We start from the raw sequence: 24,635 nt of genomic DNA on the forward strand, positions 1-24,635 counted from the left end.
ACTGTCTTCATATTTACGCTTAATGAAGTTACTTTATCGTTGAGATCTTGTGCGACGATAAAATAGATCTATGTTAAAATAAAGATTAATACCTGCTTCGTCTCCGTTAAAACAAAGTAAATGCACTTGCTATAAAACTGGTTTGTATTTTTATTGGATTCATTAATATCGTTTGCAATATGTAGAATTTGATTAACTCATAAACAAAATAAATAACCAACATTTGGGGTCAAAAATAGTTTCGCACTAAATGATCAGATGTGTGAAAAAGGAAAATTCAAAATTTGAGAAGAAGAAATCAAATTTTGAAGTTTCCTTTTTTTATATTCATATATATAAATCAGTTTGCTATCGCTTTAGGTAAAAACAAGTTTTTTTCTCACAAAATTGTCATGATTTCACAGCGAGTACGTATTCTCGACGCGAACATCCAATGGATTAAAAGCATAAAATAACATTCGTGTTTAGTAGATTTATATTAAAATCTTTGTCACGTTAAATTTTATACAGCAAAAGATTAAAAAATATTTAACGTTTTTTTTTACATGTTCACATCTTCACGATTTTCTTCATCGTGAGAAATAAGAAGAATAATATTTCTTCTCGCTTCCTATTTAAACAATAAACACTATGTATCTGCATATACATTTTCCAAAAGAAACATGGATCAACGTGCGAGTTGTTGCTAAATCTATCTAAAGCATAAATAATATATTCGAGAGTGAATAATCGTCAAATGAGATGTTAACAATCCCTCGAATATACGAGTCATGACCAGCCTTACAACTTCTCAATCTGAAAATGGAGGAGCTAAAGGTTAAATGAAGTATTACTTCAAGCTATGCACGCTTCTGTCAAATACAACGATTAACCCCTAGCCATAGGATTTTGCGCGATCTGTCACAACTGCCTACACTTAATTAAATTCGAAACTTTTAATTATAACTATATCGTAATTGTTGAGAGAGGAAGATGTTAAGTCTGTGCATCGAATATCGAAACAGGTTAACTCTTTGCAATCAAAGTCTGGAGCTACAATATACGATTGTAAGGATTATATAGAAATGATTATGAAATACACGTAGTTAAATATTAAATAATATTTATTAGGTTCTAGGGAATGATTAATTGATCATACGTTTTCCATTGAGCGAGGGAAAAGTGTAATTACAATCAATGCAGAACAAGCGTTCTGAAAAAATCCGACAACTTAAAGATAACGCCGAAGTAGTAAAATTTTCAAGCAACAATTTTTTTTTAAATATGAGTAACTCTTAGTAACTCTTCTAATACCACAACGTTTTATTTACTAATGGAAGTTAAAGCCAGCAAATTTATTCTTAAAAAATAACGTGAGTGCGGAAGAAAAAGTGAGTGCTGATTAGAAAATATAAGTATAAAAAAAAAATCTCGGAAACACGTTCACCTAATAGACATATGTGACAAAAACAGTTGCATGCGAAACTTGAAACGAGATATACAATAAATTCTACCTAATTGACTCCTCGCTTGTACATAAAAATGGGCAATTTGTGAAGAGGAGATACGATTATTCGAGCCTTGCGGCTCTTTTTTATAGTTATCGCAAGGCTCGAATAAACGTATCTTCTCTTCCTAAATTGTCCATTTGATCGTTGACAGTTGTAACACTTTGATTTTACAACACAATTACACATAAACTATTGTATTTACAACGTCAATTATTGTACGTATCTCTCACCTACTTATCTGAGATTATTCAGTTACAGCGGTTTTGCTGTGCATTAAGGAATATCCAAGTTATTAATAAAATATGGAAAGCGAGTAAAATGCTACAACCGAACCTGACCCTGGGTCGGTTGTAACACGGCATGGCATTTCTTATGTGCCCAATCATTACAGCCACAACATTGAAGCAATTTTTCATTTTTGCTTGTGTTATAAGGTTCCTAGCCTTATCTTCGTATGCTTTTATATCCGTGGTTCCTTTATTAGTTTTTCTAATTTTTGTACGAGGCACTCTAAAACTTTAATTATGATATTAAATTATAGAGCAATTTTTAATTTATTAGTTAACGTAATAAATATAGATACTTATTTAAATTATAAGAAGAAGAGAATTAGCAGTAGAAATCGCATACAATCGACTCGACTGTCGGTGTTACAGTCGTCGCCAATCGCACTTTCAAACTTTAATTATAAATTGTTATCTATATTGTGCTGATTAATGCAAAATAACTATGAGTATTTCTGTAAGATATATAAAATTAGAGATTTAAAACAAGAAGGGGAAGAATATATTTGTTGAAAAAGCACTTATTATCACGATTTTAAAGCAGTAAGGAAAGTTAGCTTTTAGATACCGAATATGTAGCTATTTTCTTTCTAGATGGATGTGTTTAAAATGTCATTTTACATTATGTATCTGAACCGCGCAATAATATCTATCATATATTTTGAGACATTTGACGTATTACAATTGTCAGCGGTCTCCCCTATGCATAAAATAAAATGGTATTCTATATTTGGCGGCTTTTTTGTATCGATAGTCGCACTCTATTCTACTTGGTATCTAGTCAGATGTGCGCTTAGAGGTGCTCCGATGAGTACGCTTATGAGTACGCTTATGAGTACGCTTACAAGTACGCTTACAAGTACGCTTACAAGTACGCTTATGAGTGCGCTTATGAGTACGCTTACGAGTACGCTTACGAGTACGCTTATGAGTACGCTTATGAGTACGCTTATGAGTACGCTTACGAGTACCCTTACGAGTGCGCTTACGACTGCGCTTATGAGTGTGCTTATTTCACATTTTACGGTACCTCGACGAGCGCTCGCATATCCTGCGTATCCCGGTCGATTTTTCATCCCCATTGCAACACGTGGCTCGTGGAGAAGTCGCCTTTAAAACGACCGGTAGAATAAAGTCCAGCACGTGTCCAGGTATATACATATACATAACTGTAATGCATCTCGCGTCACCTATGATCTTGCACCGTTACCTAGAAATAGGTGAGCCGTCAGCTGTGTCGGTGGTAGACGACGACGGTTAGCGCGGCTCACGCTCTAACAGGCCAGCAGAGCAAACGGCAAAAAGCAACGATTTCTCTGATGGGAAGCCAGTCTCGTTTTGTAAAAAAAAAGAGAGCACGATGGTAAAAAACCTCCGAAGAGGAACAGATGAAAGCGCGACAGGAAGCTGGCACGACGGGAAGCGAGCGTTTCCGGCGCGCGAGACGACGACATCCTGATGCATCTATTTCTGGAGGAAACGATGGAGGCGGCAGCATAGTACACCCTTGGTGGGGAGAAAAGAGTTTTTCGGTATACGGCGGTGCGTATGAATGAAAAGTTAAGAAGGAAGCCCGTTAGGCGGTGCACTGTCTGGCTTCGTTCTGGCTCGTTGCGTTTTCTCAAAGGAGACGTGGGTGCTGCGTGGCCCTTCCACTCTTTGTAATTTGATGCTGTTTAATCGTAGCTCGCTCCAATCGCATTACACGGTTACACGTTGCTGCGCGCCGCGCCGCGCCGAGTCGCGTTTTCATGGAATCGGGACGATAAACCCAGTCTATTTTATGGCGACGATCGCGTCGTTTCGTTGCACGTTGCCCAATGCTGTCGCTGTTCTTCGCGTGATATGTTGCTCGCGGGAAATAACAGTTCTTATTTTCGACCACCGATCATCCATGGACCGAAGTCACTGAAAGTGCTGGGATTACTGTGCGGAAGTGTCTTTTAACGCAGGTTGCGAACGATCCAGCCAAGATGAAGGTACGTTTTCGATCGGAGAGCCAGTAGTTTTTGTCTTACAAGAGCATTGTTTCCGGAAGATTTTGTTGCTTCGCTACCTTTTGTACCAAAGAAAATGTGTATGGAGACAAGTAGCACGAAACGTTTAGCTGGCGTAATTAGGTTCAACCTAACATCTTGCATTATAACGAGTCAGACTCGTGATGAAGGTTTAATACATAATCTGCTAGATACGAATGGTATAGCGATGTAAATAATTGTAGACTCAAACTAACTTTTACATTTTTCGTGATATTCAAACAAGAACTTAAAATAACACCATATTTGTGCATTTCTATATTATAATTAATAGATAATAGAAATATATAAATGTAGATGTTTTTCGTTTCTTGTTTAAATATATCAGTAAAAATGTAGAAGTTACTTTGAGTTTATAATTATTCACAGCACCGTAGGTGGTCTTTTTTAACTGAAACACCCTATTTATTTAAAAAGAACTCGGTAAGTTATAGTCAAGCTACAGCCATTGAGAGATGTAAAACTTACCTGTTTCAGTTGAAATTCGTGAAATACTGCGATTTTCGCGATCTTTAATTGTTCACAAGTTATGCCGAAGGCAACCGATTTCAATGAAAGTTTCAACAAGCATGTAACTTACCGAGATCTACGAAATGTATTTTTTAAATTCTCATTATAGGCTCGGATAAGAAAGTTGTAAAACTTGAGTTTTTTTATTTGCTTTTTGTCATTCCAAGTAATAGCAAAATTTAAAAAGAAAGTATTATAGTCATTGTCTAGTAGACTGATCCCTCTATCATTTAAAAAAAAGTTCAAGTCATTTAGTCGAGTTTTAGAAAAATTATACCGTTTTTCAAGTTTCCTTATTTATATACTCGGCATTGTATATACAATAAGGACGAGTGTCTTTCACCAGAAACTGACGAGCAATCTGAACCTCAGTTTAAGATAAAATTATGCCTGAAGAACAAAGGTGCTTGACATAAGCAAGCGAAAGTCGAGAGAAATTTGATTAACGATGTAACGATACTGTTTGTCAACCGATTAAGAAACTTGCGAATCCTCCACTTCGTGTACAGGGTTACAGTGAAAGCGAACCTTAATTTTCAATCTCGTCACATGATGTAGAATGTAGAAAGTTAAAAATATTCCGCTGTGTAAAATATGTATATGTCGCGGGTGCATAGAAATAACAGTCGACCGAGCGTGACGATAGATAGGAATGTTTTTCTCGTGTAATCGCAAGAAATTAGGTCAGAAATTAAAGTAGGTATACCGATCACGGAAAAAGAAGGAGGACGATGGGGTGAAAGCATTCAGAATTTTATGTGAGATTGAAAAATAACACCATTTCCCGTCTTTAGAAATCGGAAATTCTTGCTAGTTGATAAGTGAAACGTAGAATTTCTTGTATGCGCAAGTAGAAAATCTATGACGTAAGATAAGAATGCAGAATAATCTTTTACAACCAGATTGCTATATAGCTTTTTAATTCGATGACACACATTTTTCGTTCTTTAATTTTCGCGAGTCTCTTTTTTTACACGGTAAATTGCAACGCTGTTTACGCGGTACATTTTATACGTGATATTAATTTACGCGATATCAATTTATGCGATCTGAATTTCCGCAGTCAGTAAATCTTTGTAAAGCTTTTAAATTAGCTAAAAAATTGGGAAGTGCAACAGACATTCATTCGAATATTCAACGAGCCTTCGAATTTCGACAAATGAAATGTTGCAGTAAATATCAGCAAATTTATGAGAACATAGTAAAAGAAGGTATTGAGGAAGGGTTATTCGAAAAAATTTACATTAACATTAATCCAAATATTTCAAGCGATACAAACTGTGAGATTGCGCCAATCACAAAGGAAAGGTTGATTGTTTGATTGTTTGAAATTACTGTAGCGATATTATTTTTATTTGTCAAGCTAGCAATACATAGCGCAGCACTGTCGTGAATGGGACATTTTTATTTAGAACAAGATCACTAAGTAAAAAACTAAACGACCTATCTAATTCTAGCGTGAAACGTTGGAAAGATGAGTTCTTTTACTTATCAGTTCTTACTTTATTCTTCACTCTTTTAAAAAATTTATTTTATCCTAATTATCCATTAATTGCATTGAATGGACAGATATATTTCTGAAAGGATCAGGTGTAACAAAATAAAATAACATTGATATCAATCTTACGTGTACGGCTTTTTTAATTCACTATAAATCTTAAATTACATCAGTCTTTCTTACATCTTTGTGCTAATATCACATTTTAATATTTTATGACAAAAAATAATCCTTGCAATAAGAAGAAACTGAGAGAAATTAACAAGATTTTTTGAATAGAAACATCTTAAAAATTGATGACATAATAAGCGAAGAAAGTTTAGGGCACCTTTTATGTTTTATTTACTCATTTTCTATAGTATACCTTCTGGTTCCCATTCATAAAGGTAACAATATTACAAATATAACTTGTTTAATTACTATGATAAAAATGGACTATTCCATGCTATATGTTAACACTCTTGACGAACTACCTGATCGAATGCGATAAATAAAAACTCAGTCGAAAGTAACAGTATTTCACACAACGTTACGGGGGAAAAAAGGAAAAATATGATTTTCGAGCATAAAAAAATGTAATTGCTGCTATCATTGTGAAAGAAAAAAATCGTAATTTTCACACTGTGTTTCCAAAGTATGTAGCCTGTTATAGGAGGTTCGATCGTGCTATAGTTTTGTAAAACTTTTGAGATTGTTGATACGGGAGTCGAAGCGTTACTTGAATCACCGACGGATTTGCATTAGACATCAACAGGTAGTTTCACGACTAATCCCGAAGGTCCGTGACTTTTCCAACGACGCGTCGGCGTCGGCGTCGCGTCGTAATCGCGACCGGATATGATGCCGCGTTCAACGTTTCACGTGAGCTGCTTACACGAGACGAGCGCGCGGCCAGTTTTCACGCGAGCTCCTGTGCACGCTTCGTCTCGAGACCCGAGTCCAGGGCCCCAGGCCCCGGAAAAATGCGCGGCACTTCGCCATGTCACACCACGGCATGTGGTGTATGCGATATGCACTTATACGGCCGGCTCAAGCCACACGTGGGCACACTACAGCCACTTTTTTCCTGTCTCCACACCCTGTTCTCTCTTCTCCAGTCTCAGAACGGTCGACCGATGCTGTCCACGTAACGGGTGGCATTCGTTCGATCTGACCGCGAGCAACAGCTCGGAACACTTTCAAAATCTAGCCTTTATTCGACGATCTTTCTTTTCATTCTCAACGAAAATATGAAACTTCGTGTTTGCGGCACGAAAGGATTTGACGATGTTTTCGTTGTATGGACGGTTCTAAAGTCGATCAGAGCAACTCTGCTTTTCTTTGGAAACTAGTTACGCGGTACGAACACAAAAAGAAAAGATTATAAAAAAAGATGAAAATATAAATAAAATAATTAAATATTAATATCAATTTCGTTTTATTTCATTATAATAAAACTATCTACTTTGCATTATTAGTGATACTGTTATGTTTTTACAGATAATTTGAAAAATTTTTATCTTATTAAGGTTAATGGATTTACATTGTGCGTTTAGCTTTTGAGCCGTCCATATAATATTAATTTGATTCTTTGAAAAACAATTTAGTTTTCATTCATTATGATTTTTCTAGGATGAAAGCAATGCGAGAACAGGTGAGCCTTTCATAATCATACGAGAAGTAAAAAGATACACAGAACGATGTCAGTGAAAGAGACATGATTTATAATTAATTGTTTAAGAAGTACGTATTTTTTAAATCATAAACCATATTTGTCGTACAGTATTTTTCTTCAGTAGCATGAAATTTATTTTTCGATATACGCACCGTAGGTAAAAAATGAAAACACTTTAAAATCGAGACGCAGAAACCCCTGGTATTTTCTTCCGATCCCGAGAATTGTCGATCATGCGGAGGATCTTTGTTTGAACCCTTTGAGTATGGAATACTTCAGGCAGTTACGATCTACGTGTGGGGATGAAATACTTTTTCGCGCACCGTGTACTTACTCTATCGGTGTTCAGGTAGGGTGACCTGCCCAGTGAATGAACGCTCAAGCTGCATGCTTGTTGAAACGATCGATATTTAATTTCATGAATGATATTGTTACAACTGAGCTGATCACAATGCTAGCAGTTTTTGATAGCTTCCTTTTTTAAAGATGTAGTACAACATTTTTTGTGTGAAAAATACGTAAACCAATGAACGTACCTTTAATCAAATCGATGACTTACAAATACAGTGAATTCTCCCCAACTGCCTCCTCTTCCCAAATTGTCGAATTTTGTTTAGAAGCTAACGGACAATTGGGGAGAATTTACTTTACGTACAAAATGGCATTTTCAAGACATCTGAAGGTGTATACACATTATAGAACTAGGGTAGTGGAGCCGGGCATAATTAACATTATATTTATCGAATAATATAGTATATTCTTAAATGTATAACATTGATCATTGTAATGTACACGAGATCAAAATAATTTCTAATTGTTGAATGCGTGTACCTGCTTCCATTGGGTTAATCTTCCAAAAATACAGCCAAGAACATTATATTTTTAATTCTATTATACAGAGTGGGTCAATAATTATATCCATTTTGAATATTTACGTTATTTATAACAGTATGAAAAAATCGCATATTCAAAATTTTCGTGGTACCAATAACGTCATATTCTGTCGCAAACAGTTTTTAAGTACGTAAGCATGGTTTAAGTTATACGGTGCAAATATAGCGCATAACGTTTTGTTCACATTACTAGAAATAATGAAGATGTTCAAGGTGGTCATAGTTTTTGCCCCATTCGGTATGTATAAGGTACTTAAATAAACAACCATTCCGCGAAGGATTACTCCAGTTTTTTGAGATGTAACAAGTCAGACAGACGTTACGCTTACAAAGCTAGTATCTAGACCAGTTAGGGTACAGGTCATCTACTATCCAGAGCAACTGAGACTTGAGGATAATACTTAACGTCCACGAAACGCAGTATCACCGTGTCTGTTATCTAGAACAGATACAGTTATCGTAACCAGTATTCTAGACCAGCAGTCGCGAAAGTTTGTAGAGTAAATCCTTTCTACCCAAAGACAAATGTATTATGCATGTACACTACCGCTCAAAAGTATATGGACCCCTCCTTTTAATTCTTATTACTATCTAGAAAAAAAAGTTATGAAATCTTTAATAAACCTGATTAAATATCGTGTATGCTAGTTTGTACAATATTAGAGATCGCATAATAATATTAATTATATCTTCTTCTTATATTAATATATCCGCCGTGTGCTTGTTAGTTGTTTCACTACTTCAATGTCAAATAGGTTCCACTTAGATTGTAAAACTTCCCATAAATGTTTTAAAAAATAAATTTTTTCCTTTTAAATTTTTTTCTTGCGTAGACTTTTACTTATTTAAAGGATTTAAATGCTTAAATTGTTCAATTAAATATTATCAAGGTATATTGCATATACATGCATTCACAATATAATTTAGCAGTAATCATTTGACAATAATAATACACATTATATTTCGTAGTTTCTATAAAATTGGTAAATGTCCACATAAAATCAAGGAGTGTCCCTTAGAATGAAGGAGTATTTTCTATTTATATCGGCTTTATTTGAAAGAAACGAATAAATAATTCCTCGAATAAATATTTACCTCGAATCGATTTCGAAATTGTACTCGCCACTAGTCTGACTCGATACTAGAAGGGAGAATATCAAAATAGTGTATTGTGAAAATATTTCTTCGTATTGTATTGTATTTTATATAAAAATATTTTTATGCTAAGAATTTGTGATCAAGTGAGAGTCCTATGTATGAAAACCGAGATAATTGAGTCTTTATTTGTTTATAAAAAGTACTATCAGTGCTTGTAAGATATAGAAAAATATATTTATCGATATAAATAAAACACTGTTTTATCAACCGAATGTTTTGAAATAATGAATTTCTCCTTAGAGTAGCACGGGTATTGTCGTAATTAATTGCATACTTCAGGTTTAATGAAAAATCTACCGGTTCATGCCAGTCATCCCGCTTGTAAATGCAAATTCTCTTAAAGCCAGTGTAGCTATTAACATACTGGTATACAAGCCTATTTGTTTCTTAATTTTTCAAGCTTCAGTGAGCGATATAATTATGTGTACTTTCGTTTGATACAAATTAATGAGATAAATAAACCGTTCGTGTAAAGTAACGGAAATCGGCTTTTAAATAATGGACTCAGACTATATAAATTCAATAATAACGTAAGTTTTATTAATTACTTTTCTATCGAATATTATCACCGTAGGAAAATTAATAAATACAAATGCTAACGTTGTAAATTCGAGCCTTGCGGCACGTTTTTGTAATTATCGATTGCCAACAATTATAAAAATGGACCGCAAGGCTCGAATAATCTTATCTCCTCTTCCCAAATTGTCCATTTTTGTGTACAATCTGAGCATCAAGTAGGGAGAATTTACAGTATTCTGTTTGAAGGAGCACACAAGTACATACTTCCGTGAGCCACTGTGTTATAGGCTACGTAAAATATGTAAAAATTTCCTGCGTTTAGTGGAGTTACAGATTTTATTAAGATGTATGTAAGGGTTTACGAGGCATTCGTATCGGCCGGTAATATAAAGTCTGAAATAAAGCTGAAATACGGAAACCCTAGTTATATAGAAATGGGTGGGAAATCACGCGCTCCAAGATATTGAAAAATACCAGATTTACTATATAGGCGGACATTTTCGATAAAAGTATAACTTGAATGTTCGCGATCGTTTAAAATTTTATTTAATTTTATCTATATATTTTTCATGGCTCTCCTATACGGATTTGTTTTTCTATAGATCTTAATGGAATATGTGAATATCTCAAATAATTATTGTAAGCTAGATAGACAAATAATAATATTTATATCCTGCGTCTAAATGGATCCGAGCCCAGCAGTTCGAGTGTTAATGACTCAGGAAGCGTCGCACGGACTTGCTACAGCAATGCGCGAGTGACCCTATGGGAAAAATGTTCAACCATTTTCGCGACGGATGCGATCTAACATAACTTGGATGTAACGCAAAGCTGGGCCGTGCATGCATGATCGACCGCGAAGGCGTTCGCGTGGTCGAGACGCAATGTTGGCGCGAGTAGGAGAGACTTCTCCTCTTTCGCTCGCAAACAGATTGCAGCAGGAAACACGTTGCTAAACGTCTATGGAATGCTGGGAAAGTGATCGTACGATGATCTGGGCATTTGCCGATCTTCGAGCCTCTCCCCGATGATCGGCGATTTATGTTGTTCTTTTTGCGGTTCGATCACTTGCCGAAGAGCAAGTCTTCTTATCCGGCACTCGTTTCCTCTCGTTACTTTCTATCCGTTAAACAGAGAGTTCAAACGAAATCGTTCAAATATTTTACGGAATTCGAGCCGGGAATAAGGTAAAAGTATCTATTATGAAACACCCCTGAATTGTGACCCCTTCCTGAAACAATAGCATAAGTAATGCAATAAAAAATTGATAGAGCATGTGAAGTGAATGTAAAAAATTCTACCCATATCTTTGAACATTGTTCTCTATAAAGTCGCTCACGCAAATACTGTTATGAAACCATCAGCCGTAGAATGAAATGTTTATTCAAATACGCGTATTTCTAACATACCGTTCCATATCGTGTACCTGAATTTGTTCATTGTTCCGATTTATGGTACACCAGGCATATCCGTGTTTCATATTCAATGTTTATATTTTGAAACGGGATTACAAAAACGGGCGTACCCAAAATGGAGCTATTGACTATGAAACACGGGGATATGCCGCGGAAATGTCCTTTACTATTTTATTCGTATTAGTTTTTATTTATGTTAAAACATATTTCAAAATTCATTACGTTATCTAGAGGCATCAATATATCGAACTGTTGTATAAATATTCAACAATAACACTTTTAAGTTGTAATGAAATCGATGATGATCTTGTAATACCCCCTGAAAAGCGTTCCATATTTGGTACTTTCACCTTATACATTTTATTGAAATTCAAAAATTTCTGTAATTGACTATTTGTATTGCTAAATATTTATCGGTTATAGATTCCTGTAATGTAATCAATGCTTTTATTTTCGGTTGTTATTACAATGATCACGTATCAAATAATTAAGGATGACGGTTAAATCGAAAATTTAATCATCTGACATTTAGACTATTTCTCTGGAAGAAAGAACTAATCAATTTATCGCAAAAGTGATTCTCTTTCAATCTCGACTTTATTTTTACCAAGTAACACCACCAAAAATGCAATGGGTAACAAAAATAAGTAAACACTCAATTTTTTGATAAATTGATAATGTTGATGGCATGAAAAATTAATTTTACCGAAAATAATACATACTTCGTTACAGAATAGGATGTGCTTCTTCCTTTTCGTTTATATATTTTTGTTACCCATTGTATGTAAAATTATGCTTCATGCAAAAAAATATACATTAATTTCTTCACAATCACTTGACGAATTAATCTTGAAAAATTCTATTGACCTGAAGATAAAAACATTATTTTGATAATGTACACGCGGTTCTGGCGGTTAGAAACTACAGACGTTTCGGTGCGATAGTCACGAAGGACAATTAATTTGGTTCAGTGAGTCGCCACTTCATCGCTTTCGTAGATAAATAGTTGACAGAAAGAATCATTAATTCTCATTCACTTTTTTTCTTAAGACATCCATTTTATGATCACTGCGTTACCATTCGCCTTCCAGGTTATCGCGATGCGTCTGTTCAAACGGCAGTCCTCTGATACCAGTCCGCAGCTAGTTTCGGCAACACCGTTATCACAAGATGGAACGGCGCCTCCGGCAATAGTCGTTGAGGATTCTGACCGAACAAGAAAGAAAGATCAAGACGAGACTGACGGATCGGAACGAACTTCCACCAAAGAAGTAGCTTGCGATCCTCAGATATCATCTTCGTCGCAGACATGCATCGCCAATCGCAAAGGTAGTGTTTTTTTAATAAACACGTGCATGTATAAAATAAAATCGAACATGTACAGATCAAAGATTGATCTAGAAAATCAATTTGTAAAGACTTCGAAAACGATTCATTGACATTTTCAGTTTTCTTTCCTGTACGCTAATAAATTTTAAACTGTAATAGATTTTTAATAGAATTTCAATAGAAAATTTATTTATAGAAGAAAGTCGCGGGCAGTTTTAGATTTGTTGCAATGAAAACATTATCAGAAGCGTAGATACGTGCGACTAACAAAGTGTCTATGGTCAACATTGCCTATACTTATAATAAAACTTTCAAGTGAAATATCTTAAGAACAAAAGCTCATTTTGAGGAACGGTGTGAGGCTTTTATTATACTATGCAGGGTGGGCCGAAATTCGTAGCATAACCGAGCACGGATTGATTCTAAATGCTGATTCGGAGTGATTCTATGTGAAAAAATAAGAACATTTTTTATCCGAGGCTCTGTTTTCGAAAAAATCGATTTTAAAGTTTGTTTATCTTTGTAAAGGATTTAGTTTTATATTCTTCTATCGCAGTTGCATCCGTTTGAGACAATATTTAGAAACATTGATAATTTATTTATTTAGTTATTTGTTTATTTACTAATAAACGGGCATAGGCCCATGTAGTACATAGAATTTATGACAAAGAATGATGGAAACACTCCGTTTACTGCATAATTCGTAACGAATAATGTTATACCAAATTTTTTTTTCATTTTTTCACGCAGAATCATTCATTGCTCTATTGTACTACGAATTCCGGCCGACCGTGTATATGTACAATACTACAAATTATAACTAGTCTTATCCTAAAATCCATTTCGATTATTACGGCAGCTTGTCCAAATTAAAATACTTGGATTAAAAAGCTTATTTAATAAATTTGATCGTTAGTTTTATTTATCAAGCGAGGCTCGTGTTTTATAAACAAAACATAAAAATAACGAGTCACGTTCGTATCTTATCTCGTATAATCAATTATAGTCAATCTCGTTTCATCAATTATAAGATATGCCTTCACGAATTAATTCAAACGGCACAGGGCTCTATCGGTAACGCAGAAAGTAACATTACTTTGGTAATCCATTTTTCAAAAAATTGCCTATTTTAACTGAAAATCGCCAAAAATTCGTCTCGGAAACATTGTTTTTATCTAAGAAGTACCTGTTTTCAGAATTTTAGCGATATCGAAGCATAGAACTTTTAAAAATTACACTAAAACGTCAAAAACATTCTTCGCAAAATTTTGGGCCTTAAACTACGAGTCGTGGAGAATTCTCCTGGCAAACATCGTTTTTATGAAGAATGAAATTATTCGCAAAATTTCAGCCTAATCGAGTGTGACCTATTTTCTGAAGTACAGCCATATGTTACACAGAATTACTATATTCACCTATTTTATTCAAATTCAGTGTTGCAATTAATGATTTTATTTTCCTCTAAGTTGAGACCGTTTCACATAGTATTCAGCATTTAGAAAATGAAATATTGTAATTATTGATTGTCAAAAAAAATGTAATATTCTACTAACAAAAGTAAATCGTCAAATTGTTCGACACAAGAACGTTCGTTGAGACCCTAATGTTTGTACTCGTTCCATTGAGAGACAAAAATTAATGTTACCCATCCATTTCGCAGGAATTTCAACATGGGGAAGGAAAGTAGGTCGAAGATGGGATCAACTGAAGAGATCGGATAGTTCAGAGTTACTTTCAGTTTCGGGTCGAAGAAGACGATGGAGTCCGAATCGGAAAAACTGTGGCAATAATGTTACAGACGAGAAAGAAAAAGTAAATATCCAATTTTCAAGATTATGCGACTTTCAATTATGGTTTTCAATATTTGTGTCGTTTATTTCGAAAGTGGCCTGAGTCCATTTTTCAAAAACGTCGAGCTAGCTATTTTAATATTTACATTTCTTCGTTATATACAATAATTTAATTTCAGCAAAACCTCTAGAATGCAATAACCATTAGAAACACAAAAACATTATATTACCATGTTATCAGTTACTAATATTTTTTAATTTATTAAAACGCAAAATCCTAAAATATGTAGATTTTAAAGTAAATGAACTTTTAGGCCACTTTCTAAATAAATGATTCATTTATACATATGTGGATTAGTGTAAACATAAATACCTCGTTCCACTATTAAACTTATTTTTGTAAAAATATTTAAAGATTTTAACTGTTAATTGAAGTTTATTGCGGATCGACAGAAAATTGCTAAACCGTGCTTGGATCAAAGGTCAATAACCACCGATCTATATCATATCTGATTAAGCTAATAATATAGTTACTCTCTATAATATATTCAGACATCGTTTAAAGAGGAATAACTTTTTAAAAATTGGACCAAATGACTTGAATTCTTTTTTAGGTGATAGGCTGATTATTGTACTACACAATGAATACACAAGTTTTTGCGTATATTCGCGTTAAAAATAGAACGCTCAAAAGCTTTTTACAGCTTTCCAGTTTCTTTTTATGTAGCGAATTATGCCTCTAGCCAAGCAATCAAAGGTGTGTATTACAATGAAAATTAGAGAATAGTTAGAATAGAATAATAGAAATAGAATAATTATAGATATATATATATATATATAGATAGAATAATTCAGTGATAGTTGAGTAAAAAATATCTAGCATCACAAAGTTGTGCATCTTTTTTAACATGTTGGCTACCACACCAGTGTCCATAGAAGTTAACTACACTCAGTGTAGTACACTGTAATCAAAACTGAATTTCAAGTTTAATAACATAAAATTTTGTCACCCATATATGATTCGCCCTATCAACTGTAAAGTATTATTCCCCTATTTTTATCTACAACAATATCTTGATTCCAGGGCGTGAGTGTATCTTCGCTAGAACCACCTAAGCCAAAGAGAATCTCCAGAGTGGAATCCTTGCGAAACTTATTCAGGAGTAGCGAACGAAGTAATAATTTCCTAGGTGGTGACGTGTCGTCAAGAAGCGTAACGATTCAAGAGGAGGATATCGCTGGCATCAGTCATTACCCAATGGAAAAGGCTCTGAGCGAGGGAGCATTGAAGAAGACACCCTTCCGAATCAGTTCGGATGACAGTCAGCTAGACCGCGGTACTCTTCTTTACGAAAAGAAGAAGCATCTGAGTCGCAGTATACATGATCTCCAGGAGCAACAACGCGTTTTGGATTATATTTTGAAGAACCAGGATATACTGAAGACGCAAGAAGGATCGGCGTTAGCGAAAGAAACTTTAGACAAGGCTAAGCGGAGCGTCAGTCCGAAACGAACTAGTCAGCTAACGTCGGACGGCAGTAAAAGTAGCGTATCGACGCAAACGAAAGAGTTCCTTAACACTCAATTCAATAATATTAAGAAGAACTTGTTCAATATTCGAACAACCGGCAGCAGTGAATGCGATAAGTAAGAATTTATTTGTTTTTGGCATTGTTTGCTTGGCCACATCCGAAAACAATATCATTTCATTGTGTAAACATATTTGCTCTCATTTACAGAACCGACGCATCAAGACCCAGGCCAGCAACAGGGTTGGAAGATCTGTTGAACAACTTGCGACTAGGCTGCGATGAAAGCGGTTATGATTCGGACAGTACTCGAGCTGGAGCAGATTCTCCGGATAGCGAGAAGTCTGTACCGCCAATGTTGAAACCCCGTAGCTTCTCCATAACATCCGACGATTACCATGGAATTGATTTGTCATTACCAATGAATACACCATGTAATACAGAAGCGGAGGCGGGAGCCGATGAAATCGAGACAGGTACTTCCCGTCTCGACGAAACTGTGGTTCTTGATAAGAGCATCTCAAACGAATCCACAAGAACGAACATGACTGCACTGATCTCGGACGGAGATGACACGGATAGTTGCGACGAGGAAACTTTCGAAGGATTCGCAGAATTCCAGATGAACTACGCTACGCAGTATCCGAAGTATGATAACACTTTAACAAAATGCAATACTGGTCTTTCAAAAACATCTACGTCACATCCATTTTCGACGAGTAATAATCTCGAAGAATCTAAAACTTCTCCGACTGAAAACAGTGAACTGTCTAGGATACCAGAGAAAGGAACACTTCCTAAATCCGAACCGTCGATGTCATTTTCGCAAACAGTAAAGATACAGAAACCACAGAAAGTAACCAGGTCTCACATACCATTGAAATCTGGCAAGTACAGGAGTCCTAGCAATCTTATTTTGTTGGACAATGCAGCCTCTCCGTGCAAGGACAGTCCACCGGCATCGAAAATCTGTGCAACGGTCTCGACCGATCCGCTGCAATATTACAGCCCGAAGAGGTCGCGGTCAACCATGGAACGGGATGACATAGCCACTGTCAGTAATAAAGTGAAGAGACCCGCGCAAAACAAGCAAGTTCCTCCCACGCCAGCGAAAACTCTCATCCGTCGAGAATTGAAGACGATGAAACTTTCTATCGACAAGCCGGGAAGTCTCGGTATATCCGTGGAAAGACGAGAAGCCGTAAGACCATTTTATGTAATCTCGAAGATGGACACAAGCGGGGAAGCAGCGAAGTCAAAGCAATTCAGAATCGGCGATGAAATTGTACGCGTTTGCGGGCGTAGGTTGCGCGGCATGTCAATCGCGGAAGCTAGAAGAGCGCTGCACGCCTGCATAGGAACCGTGGAGTTGCAAATCGCAAGGGAACCAACTTTCACATTCGGGGAGGAATTGGGTGATACGTGGGGTGATATATTGGTCCGGACTCGAAGCGACTCCGAAGTGTGGACACTGAAGGAAGAGAAACTCGTAGATATACCTGCGTCTGTCAAAACTATCACGCAGGAAGGTCCGTCCAAGTGCACGATCGTCGGAGCACTGATGAAGGACGGAAATAGTTCATCTTCGAACGTGATGGAGCGAATCGATAGCGATTGTGAACTAAAAAAGGAATCGGACCAAAAGATGACTGGTATGAGAAAGTTCCAGGTGGTGCGGAAACGTAGCACGAATCCGGTTTCCTGTCCGAGAAGGGCGACTAGTCTCTCGATGGACTTGTTGACCATTACACTGGAAAAGGGCTCCGGGAAAAAATTGGGGTTCTCGATCGTTGGAGGATCGGATAGTAATAAAGGATCCATGGGTATTTTTGTGAAGGATATCATGGCTGGTGGCCAAGCGGCCGAAGATGGCACTCTTAAAGTTGGGGATGAGATTTTGGCGATCAATGGATCATCCATGGATGGACTGACGCACGCAAAAGCTTTGCAAACATTCAAAGCTGCAAAAGCTGGGAAAATGATCCTCCACGTGGGTCGACGAGACCCAACGCACAAACGGTTGAGTTACAGGCGATAATAGTATTGATGGTTATAATACTCTGGGTTAGTTTTGGTGCTTTGCTTTATTAGAAACATTTTAACAAATCTGTTTAGTCGATACGCGATGTGAGTCACTTTGTACAATCTTATGGAAATTAAAATTTAGTCTCAGTCTGTATATCAGAATCAGAATGTATAGCAGAAGTGGATATTCACAAACGAAAAATATGATTGTATAGTTACAGAAAACAATGTATTTCCGAAAATGGTAGTTTACTCTAAATATTTAATGTTAAGCAATAGCATACATCACTTGTCGACTATGGGTCTCAATTAGCGCAAGCATAATATCTAACAGAGCTTTGCTTTGGGGTAAACCACGGTTCTTTAGGTTCTGTAAATCATGGAAATCTTAAAACACACGTTAAATTATTTTTAAATCATTTATTAATAATTCAATGGGAATATTGATATGTAAAATGTTTCATGTAAATTGTGATTTATGCGATTATATAGAATAAATATCTTATACATTTATTTACAATATTGAATAATAAGAGCTCCGGAATATTCCAAATGATGAAAAGAACCGAATAGTTATTTAACATGTTACTTAAATTAATCACAATTTTTCTACTAAATATATATTATTTTAATTTATAATATAAAACTATTATTGTTGCAGATACATCATTCAATCGAAATCTTACGATTGTCTGGACAAATTATCGGAAACCGGAGACGAATAAAAAGACCAAGCTGAATCAGATAAATCAAATTCACCCGTAATTGAAAAAATCTACACTACCTGTATTAGGTTTTTAACAAACGAATCGAATCTGTTTTTGTAAAAGTTGTATGTTATGTACATGTATAAATCAGAGTGTTATTATAATTTATAAACATGTGCATCATAAATATTCAGTTATTACATGACGATAGTAATCTCGAATGATTCAATTTTTCTTCGATGCAAATGTATATATATAATGTTTCGTCATACTATAGAAAAAGATTTAATGAATAATACGTAACCAACGTGTCACGCATATAAATTGAATGTTCAAGCTTCTTTTATAGAAACTGTTTCTTTTTGTGACAGTAATTGTGATATCGGTTAACCATATTTTTAACTAAAGAGAAGATGTGAGTATTCCTGTAATTTCTGCTTCAGACTAATGAGATTAATTATTTCGCGGGCAACATGTAAGTTTCATTTGATAATTGAGACCTACAGTAATTAATTCTTAATTATATTCTACTTAACAAATCGAATTTTTTTCATGATAATTTAATTTGATTGCAATATAGGTCATTTTAAGAGTAAATAAAATGCATGTTTTGGTCGCGATTAATATATTATATTTTGTGTAAGTGTCATAAGTTAAATGGTTTGTTTCTAGTTTTTATCTAGAAAGACTTATTTGGTTCGAATGCGTTTTTGTATTGTAGCGTAAGCAGATCATTATTGATCATAAGTGTAACAATAGTAACTATAAGGAAATTGTATATAGTCATATCCCGTTAGATGTAGAACGCTAACACGTTGGATTATGGCTGTTTAATTTAGTGTAGCGCGGATTTAACGTATGTTTTGTCTCGAAACATATTCTTTTTGTTTAATACGTGCTATACAAAGCGAAATGCGGAGCAGATATGATTATCTAGGTTGAGTACTCATCCTTTACTCACTACTCAATTAGTTATAAGCATAGTACTTAGTTGACTTATAATTTCCCGTTTAAGCTACTGAGACTGACATTTAGAATGTCTACCTGAGAAATGCTGTGATATTCATTGTAGTCGCATTAGCTGGTATCGTACAAACTGTATTTAAAATAAACCTGGTTTTGTTAATAAAAGAATGTATACGGTTAATTTGCTTTCTGTGTCAAGTTAGATATTATTATATACATGTTTGTTGACTCGGCCGCTAGGAAATTTGTAATATGCAAAAAGAAATTTGAGCTACACAAGTATTTTGCATCTTTTTGCGACAAAATTTTTATTAAAACTATAGTTGTGCAATGGTTGACTACATTGCGTTATTAACACATTTTCCAATTTTTAAATTACTTTGAGCTGCAAATCTAATACATTTCTACTTCCTACACGAGTAGTTTAAATTCTTCTGCACTAAATTATATGAAATGTATTTTTACTAAATAATTTCCATTGCCTTCCTGAATAATTCCAGAAATAAACGATTAATTACAAACTATTTGCTCGTTGAATACAATGGAATATTTCTGAACATAAAATGTTCATTATATAAAAAATATATATATTTGCAATTTAAGTCATTCTAATAAAATTACATTAATTTCAAACAATAGGATCAGTAGTTCTTGTTCACTGCTACAGATTGTTCGCAGGTTATGATTTCTTGTTTCAGCATATGTTCATTGCAATTACTGTTGCTGTGAGAGATAGATATTTAAGGTGGAAGGTATATCATATTTTGTTGACCTGCGAAACCCTCATTCTGTGAGGGATAATTGTACATATTTACTACCTTTTGTACCGGAGAAAGATAATTAGGTTGAGGTTGTGGTGCAGGATAATTCACATTTGGAGCGGGAGCGGGATATGTTGGCCGAGGCATGGGATAGTTAGGCTGCGGAGATGGTGCAGGGTAGCTCGGTTTAGGAGAAGGGTATGAAGGTTGGTATGGTAGAGACGGGAAACTTGGTGTTGGTGCTGGAGCAGGATAACTGGGTTGAGAAACGGGAACACCGTAAGTTGGTTTGGGAGTTGTCGGAGGATAATTAGGCTGCGGCGCTGGATAGCTTGGTTGTTGAGGGGGATATTTAGGTTGTGGAGGTGGATAGTTCGGCTTGGGAGTTTGCGGAGGATAATTCGGTTGAGGAGATGGAGATGGGTAACTTGGTTTAGGAGTTGGGGCAGGATAGCTTGGTTGTGGAGCGGGATAACTCGGTTGCTGCGGAGGATACTTAGGTTGTGGTGGAGGATAACTGGGCTGCGGTGCAGGATAATTGGGTTGCGGTGCAGGATAACTTGGCTGCTGAGGAGGATACTTAGGTTGTGAAGGAGGATAATTGGGTTGCGGTGAGGGATAACTTGGTTGTTGCGGAGGATATTTAGGTTGTGGAGGAGGATAATTGGGTTGTGGTGCGGGATAACTTGGTTGTTGGGGAGGATATTTAGGTTGTGGAGGAGGATAATTGGGTTGCGGTGCGGGATAACTTGGTTGTTGCGGAGGATATTTAGGTTGTGGAGGAGGATAATTGGGTTGCGGTGCAGGATAATTTGGTTGTTGCGGAGGATATTTAGGTTGTGGAGGAGGATAATTGGGTTGCGGTGCGGGATAACTTGGTTGTTGGGGAGGATATTTAGGTTGTGGAGAAGGATAGCTAGGTTGTGGTGCAGGATAGCTAGGTTGTGGTGCAGGATAACTCGGTTGCTGAGGAGGATATTTAGGTTGCGGTGAAGGATAACTCGGCTGTTGTGGCGGATACTTAGGCTGTGGAGGGGGATAGCTAGGTTGTGGAGCGGGATAACTCGGCTGCTGTGGTGGATACTTAGGTTGTGGAGGAGGATAGCTAGGTTGTGGTGCTGGGTAACTCGGTTGCTGAGGAGGATATTTAGGTTGCGGAGAAGGATAACTAGGTTGTGGTGCGGGATAACTAGGTTGCGGTGCGGGATAGTTCGGTTGCTGAGGAGGATACGTAGACTGTGGACGAGGATAATTAGGTTGTGGCGCGGGGTAACTGGGTTGCAGAGGAGGATATTTGGGCTGTGGAGGAGGATAATTAGGTTGCGGTGCGGGATAACTTGGTCGCTGTGGGGGGTACATCGGTTGTGGAGGAGGATAATTAGGTTGCGGAGTAGGGTAGCTTGGTTGTTGCGAGGGATAACTAGGTTGTGGTGCAGGCCTTGGTGTTGTTTGCGGATAAGCAAGTGTCGGCAAACTTATTTTAACGGGTGCATTATTATAACTCGGAGTGGAAGGCGTGGATGAATAACTAAATGCTGAGGCAGTTGACGAGTAGCTTGGAGTTGTAGATGGATAATTATAATTCGACGATGTGGTAGGGATCCTCGAATTGTACGATGGAAATGGCGCGGCGGTCGTAGCGGTAGGATAATTTCCATTTCCCGCGATTAATGGACCACTTATCTTCACTGCTCCAGTGGGTATCGTTGATGCTGTACTCGTTGCAAAGGCGCCAGGTCCTTGAAAACCTTGTTGCAGTCCCACTTGACCGAATGGTGGTAAATATGTTGGTGCTGGTGTTGAAGGCGGCGGCGGTGGTGGAGGAGGAGATGGTGGTGGCGGGGGTGGTGGTGGAGGAGATGGTGGTGGCGGGGGTGGTGGAGGAGGAGGTGGTAGTGGAGTGCCATAGGTCGGTTGCGGTGGTGGTGTTGGAAGAGGTGTCGATGGTGTTGGATAACTATATTTTGGGGACGGAGATGGGGGTGTGGGTGAAGGCGATACCGGTGGTGGTAAGTACGAAGGCGCGTCTGTTGGGGGTGGAGTGGGATTGGCTTGGTAGGTTTGCGGATTATAATTAGGACTTGGTAATGAAAACGGTACATTTGGTATGTCGTAAACGTATCCCGCTTGCCGGACTGATTGTCGGGCTTGTCCAGCGACGTAATTGAACAGCAACAATATCTCCAACTGCATACGGTGAATAAGCAATAACTAATTTCTTTGCGAATAGCGAATTCGTCGAACTTGAAAGAGAATCTACGTACCCATTCTAATGGCCGCATAATCAACTGACGTCTACCGGTAAAACAAACTGACAACGCCTTTTATACGGACACTTTCCATGGCAACTCCCGTGTCGCGTGCTTTTCACAAAACCGCACTCATTTCACAATGTGTTTCACCAAACAAACTCACCGCTTGCAGGATATTAAATTGTTTCGCTCCCGGTTGCACAGAGGGCTATTAGACCCACTATGATTACACTCCTCGAGAAGGGTGATTCTTTCCTTGCTACTCATTGCGTCGTACACGAAGAGACCTCGTTATGTGGCAACGATGAACGGAAATGTCGTTTTGTTACGGTCGCATCGTAGCGCGCATAATTTAACCGTAAACCATAAATAACACTTGCATATCTAATTGTTTATAATGTTGACATAATTAGGTGCTTGTAGAAACACGTTGGCTGCTACGCTGGTCATATATGTTAGAAATGGCAATGCAAGTAGATGTCCTTAATGTTACTTATCTTTCTACAAATTTTAGCAGCTTCATAGCTACTACATTAATTTTTATGATATTTACATAGTCTTCTTATCTTTTCGAAACTACATATTTAAAACGATTTATCACGTAATCGTTCATATGTGGCAACAATGGACAACAAAATTGCTCATATTTCAATATTTCATATCGATTTTATTTGTATTTTGGTCGATTACTGTTTTACGAAACTTACAGCTTATGTAAATATCTACATATTTACTTTGTTCCATAACATTACGCTACAAAGTAAATGTAAAGACGTTTTCTTATCATTCATGTTCACGAGCTATTCTATCGTTTATTTTATCATAAATTATATCGTTTTCTCTACTGGGTGCAAAATTAAGTACATACATACGTTATAGTACTTTATAGAACATTAAGTACTATGTTATACGACTTCTTGCTAATCACGTTCTCTCCGTATGTAACTATTTATCAGAAAATTTCAAGAATCTGCAAAACATTATATTACAAACTGTCGTGATATTCGCAATTTCCAATACAATGAAAAGTCATGATCATCAATCACTTGGTCTAACTGATCGTTGTAAAAACACATTTCACACTAGAAATTACGAGAACATCGTTCATCCTTCAGATTTAGCATCAAGGCGCGTACTTTCTGATTACCTAAGCAAACCGAATCTGATGATTATTTTACGATGATTCATTCTGTATAGAGAAGTGCAATGGGCATCTGTCACGAAATACTTATTTGTATCGATGAATACAGTTATTTTAGTTAATATCAAGTTACATTTGATTAATGTTTTATTAGCATAGGTGAAACATAATATATTGAAAAGATTAAAGACTATTAATTCCAACTTATTAAAATTATTTAAGAAAGGAAAAATGTTGCACTTGGCTCCTGTCTTGCAATTGACGCAGACAATTTTTATTTTGCACAGAGATCCGTAGTCTATTTATTAGTTTACTGAAATGAGATGATCTGAATACATAGTATTAAATATACACGTATATAAATAGATAGACAATAAAATAAATGAAAATACTACTCAAACTATATGTGAATATATTATTTTAAAAATAATTGTCTGATTTACGTCGCAGTTATTGTATCCAGCTTTTCGCATACTTCGGTGACTGATTGTGTAGGACAAAAAAATTACCATGGTTTTATATGCGTGAGATATAGTGCACACTACCCGCAAATAAAACTGTACAATTGGAATTCAAACAAAGTAATAATATAATTCGTTGAACGTTTAGGTATATGTATTTTACACTGAATCGTGTAGCATGATCTTTTAATAGTTTTACATAATCTGATGCAACGGT

General features: G+C 36.4%; 2 protein-coding genes across 4 annotated transcripts in view; one reads left to right on the forward strand and one right to left on the reverse strand.

The window, feature by feature from the left end:
• LOC117225178 (uncharacterized) overlaps positions 1–19,984 on the forward strand; it is a 43,199-nt gene extending 23,215 nt beyond the window's left edge. The window contains exons 1-6 of one of the 3 annotated variants that reach the window (XM_033478509.2): positions 3,513–3,753; positions 12,549–12,786; positions 14,447–14,598; positions 15,661–16,223; positions 16,316–18,124; positions 18,792–19,984. In XM_033478509.2, the coding sequence (XP_033334400.2) occupies positions 3,748–3,753; positions 12,549–12,786; positions 14,447–14,598; positions 15,661–16,223; positions 16,316–18,124; positions 18,792–18,855 (2,832 nt within the window). In that variant the 5' untranslated portion in view covers positions 3,513–3,747 and the 3' untranslated portion in view covers positions 18,856–19,984. Of the gene's footprint in view, positions 1–3,512; positions 3,754–12,548; positions 12,787–14,446; positions 14,599–15,660; positions 16,224–16,315; positions 18,170–18,791 lie in introns of those variants that run through there. The other 2 variants (XM_033478511.2, XM_033478510.2) reach the window with 2 other exon arrangements.
• A 559-nt stretch (positions 19,985–20,543) lies between these two features.
• On the reverse strand, positions 20,544–22,846 carry LOC117225179 (uncharacterized). The gene is made up of 2 exons (XM_033478512.2): positions 22,829–22,846; positions 20,544–22,751 (listed from the first exon to the last, which is right to left on the reverse strand). The coding sequence occupies exons 1-2, from the start codon at positions 22,844–22,846 to the stop codon at positions 20,544–20,546; spliced, it is 2,226 nt and encodes a 741-aa protein (XP_033334403.2).
• Positions 22,847–24,635: the final 1,789 nt, after the last annotated feature.

This window comes from Megalopta genalis, chromosome 17 (genome assembly GCF_051020955.1).
Source record: "Megalopta genalis isolate 19385.01 chromosome 17, iyMegGena1_principal, whole genome shotgun sequence".
NCBI classification, from domain to species: Eukaryota; Metazoa; Arthropoda; class Insecta; order Hymenoptera; family Halictidae; genus Megalopta; species Megalopta genalis.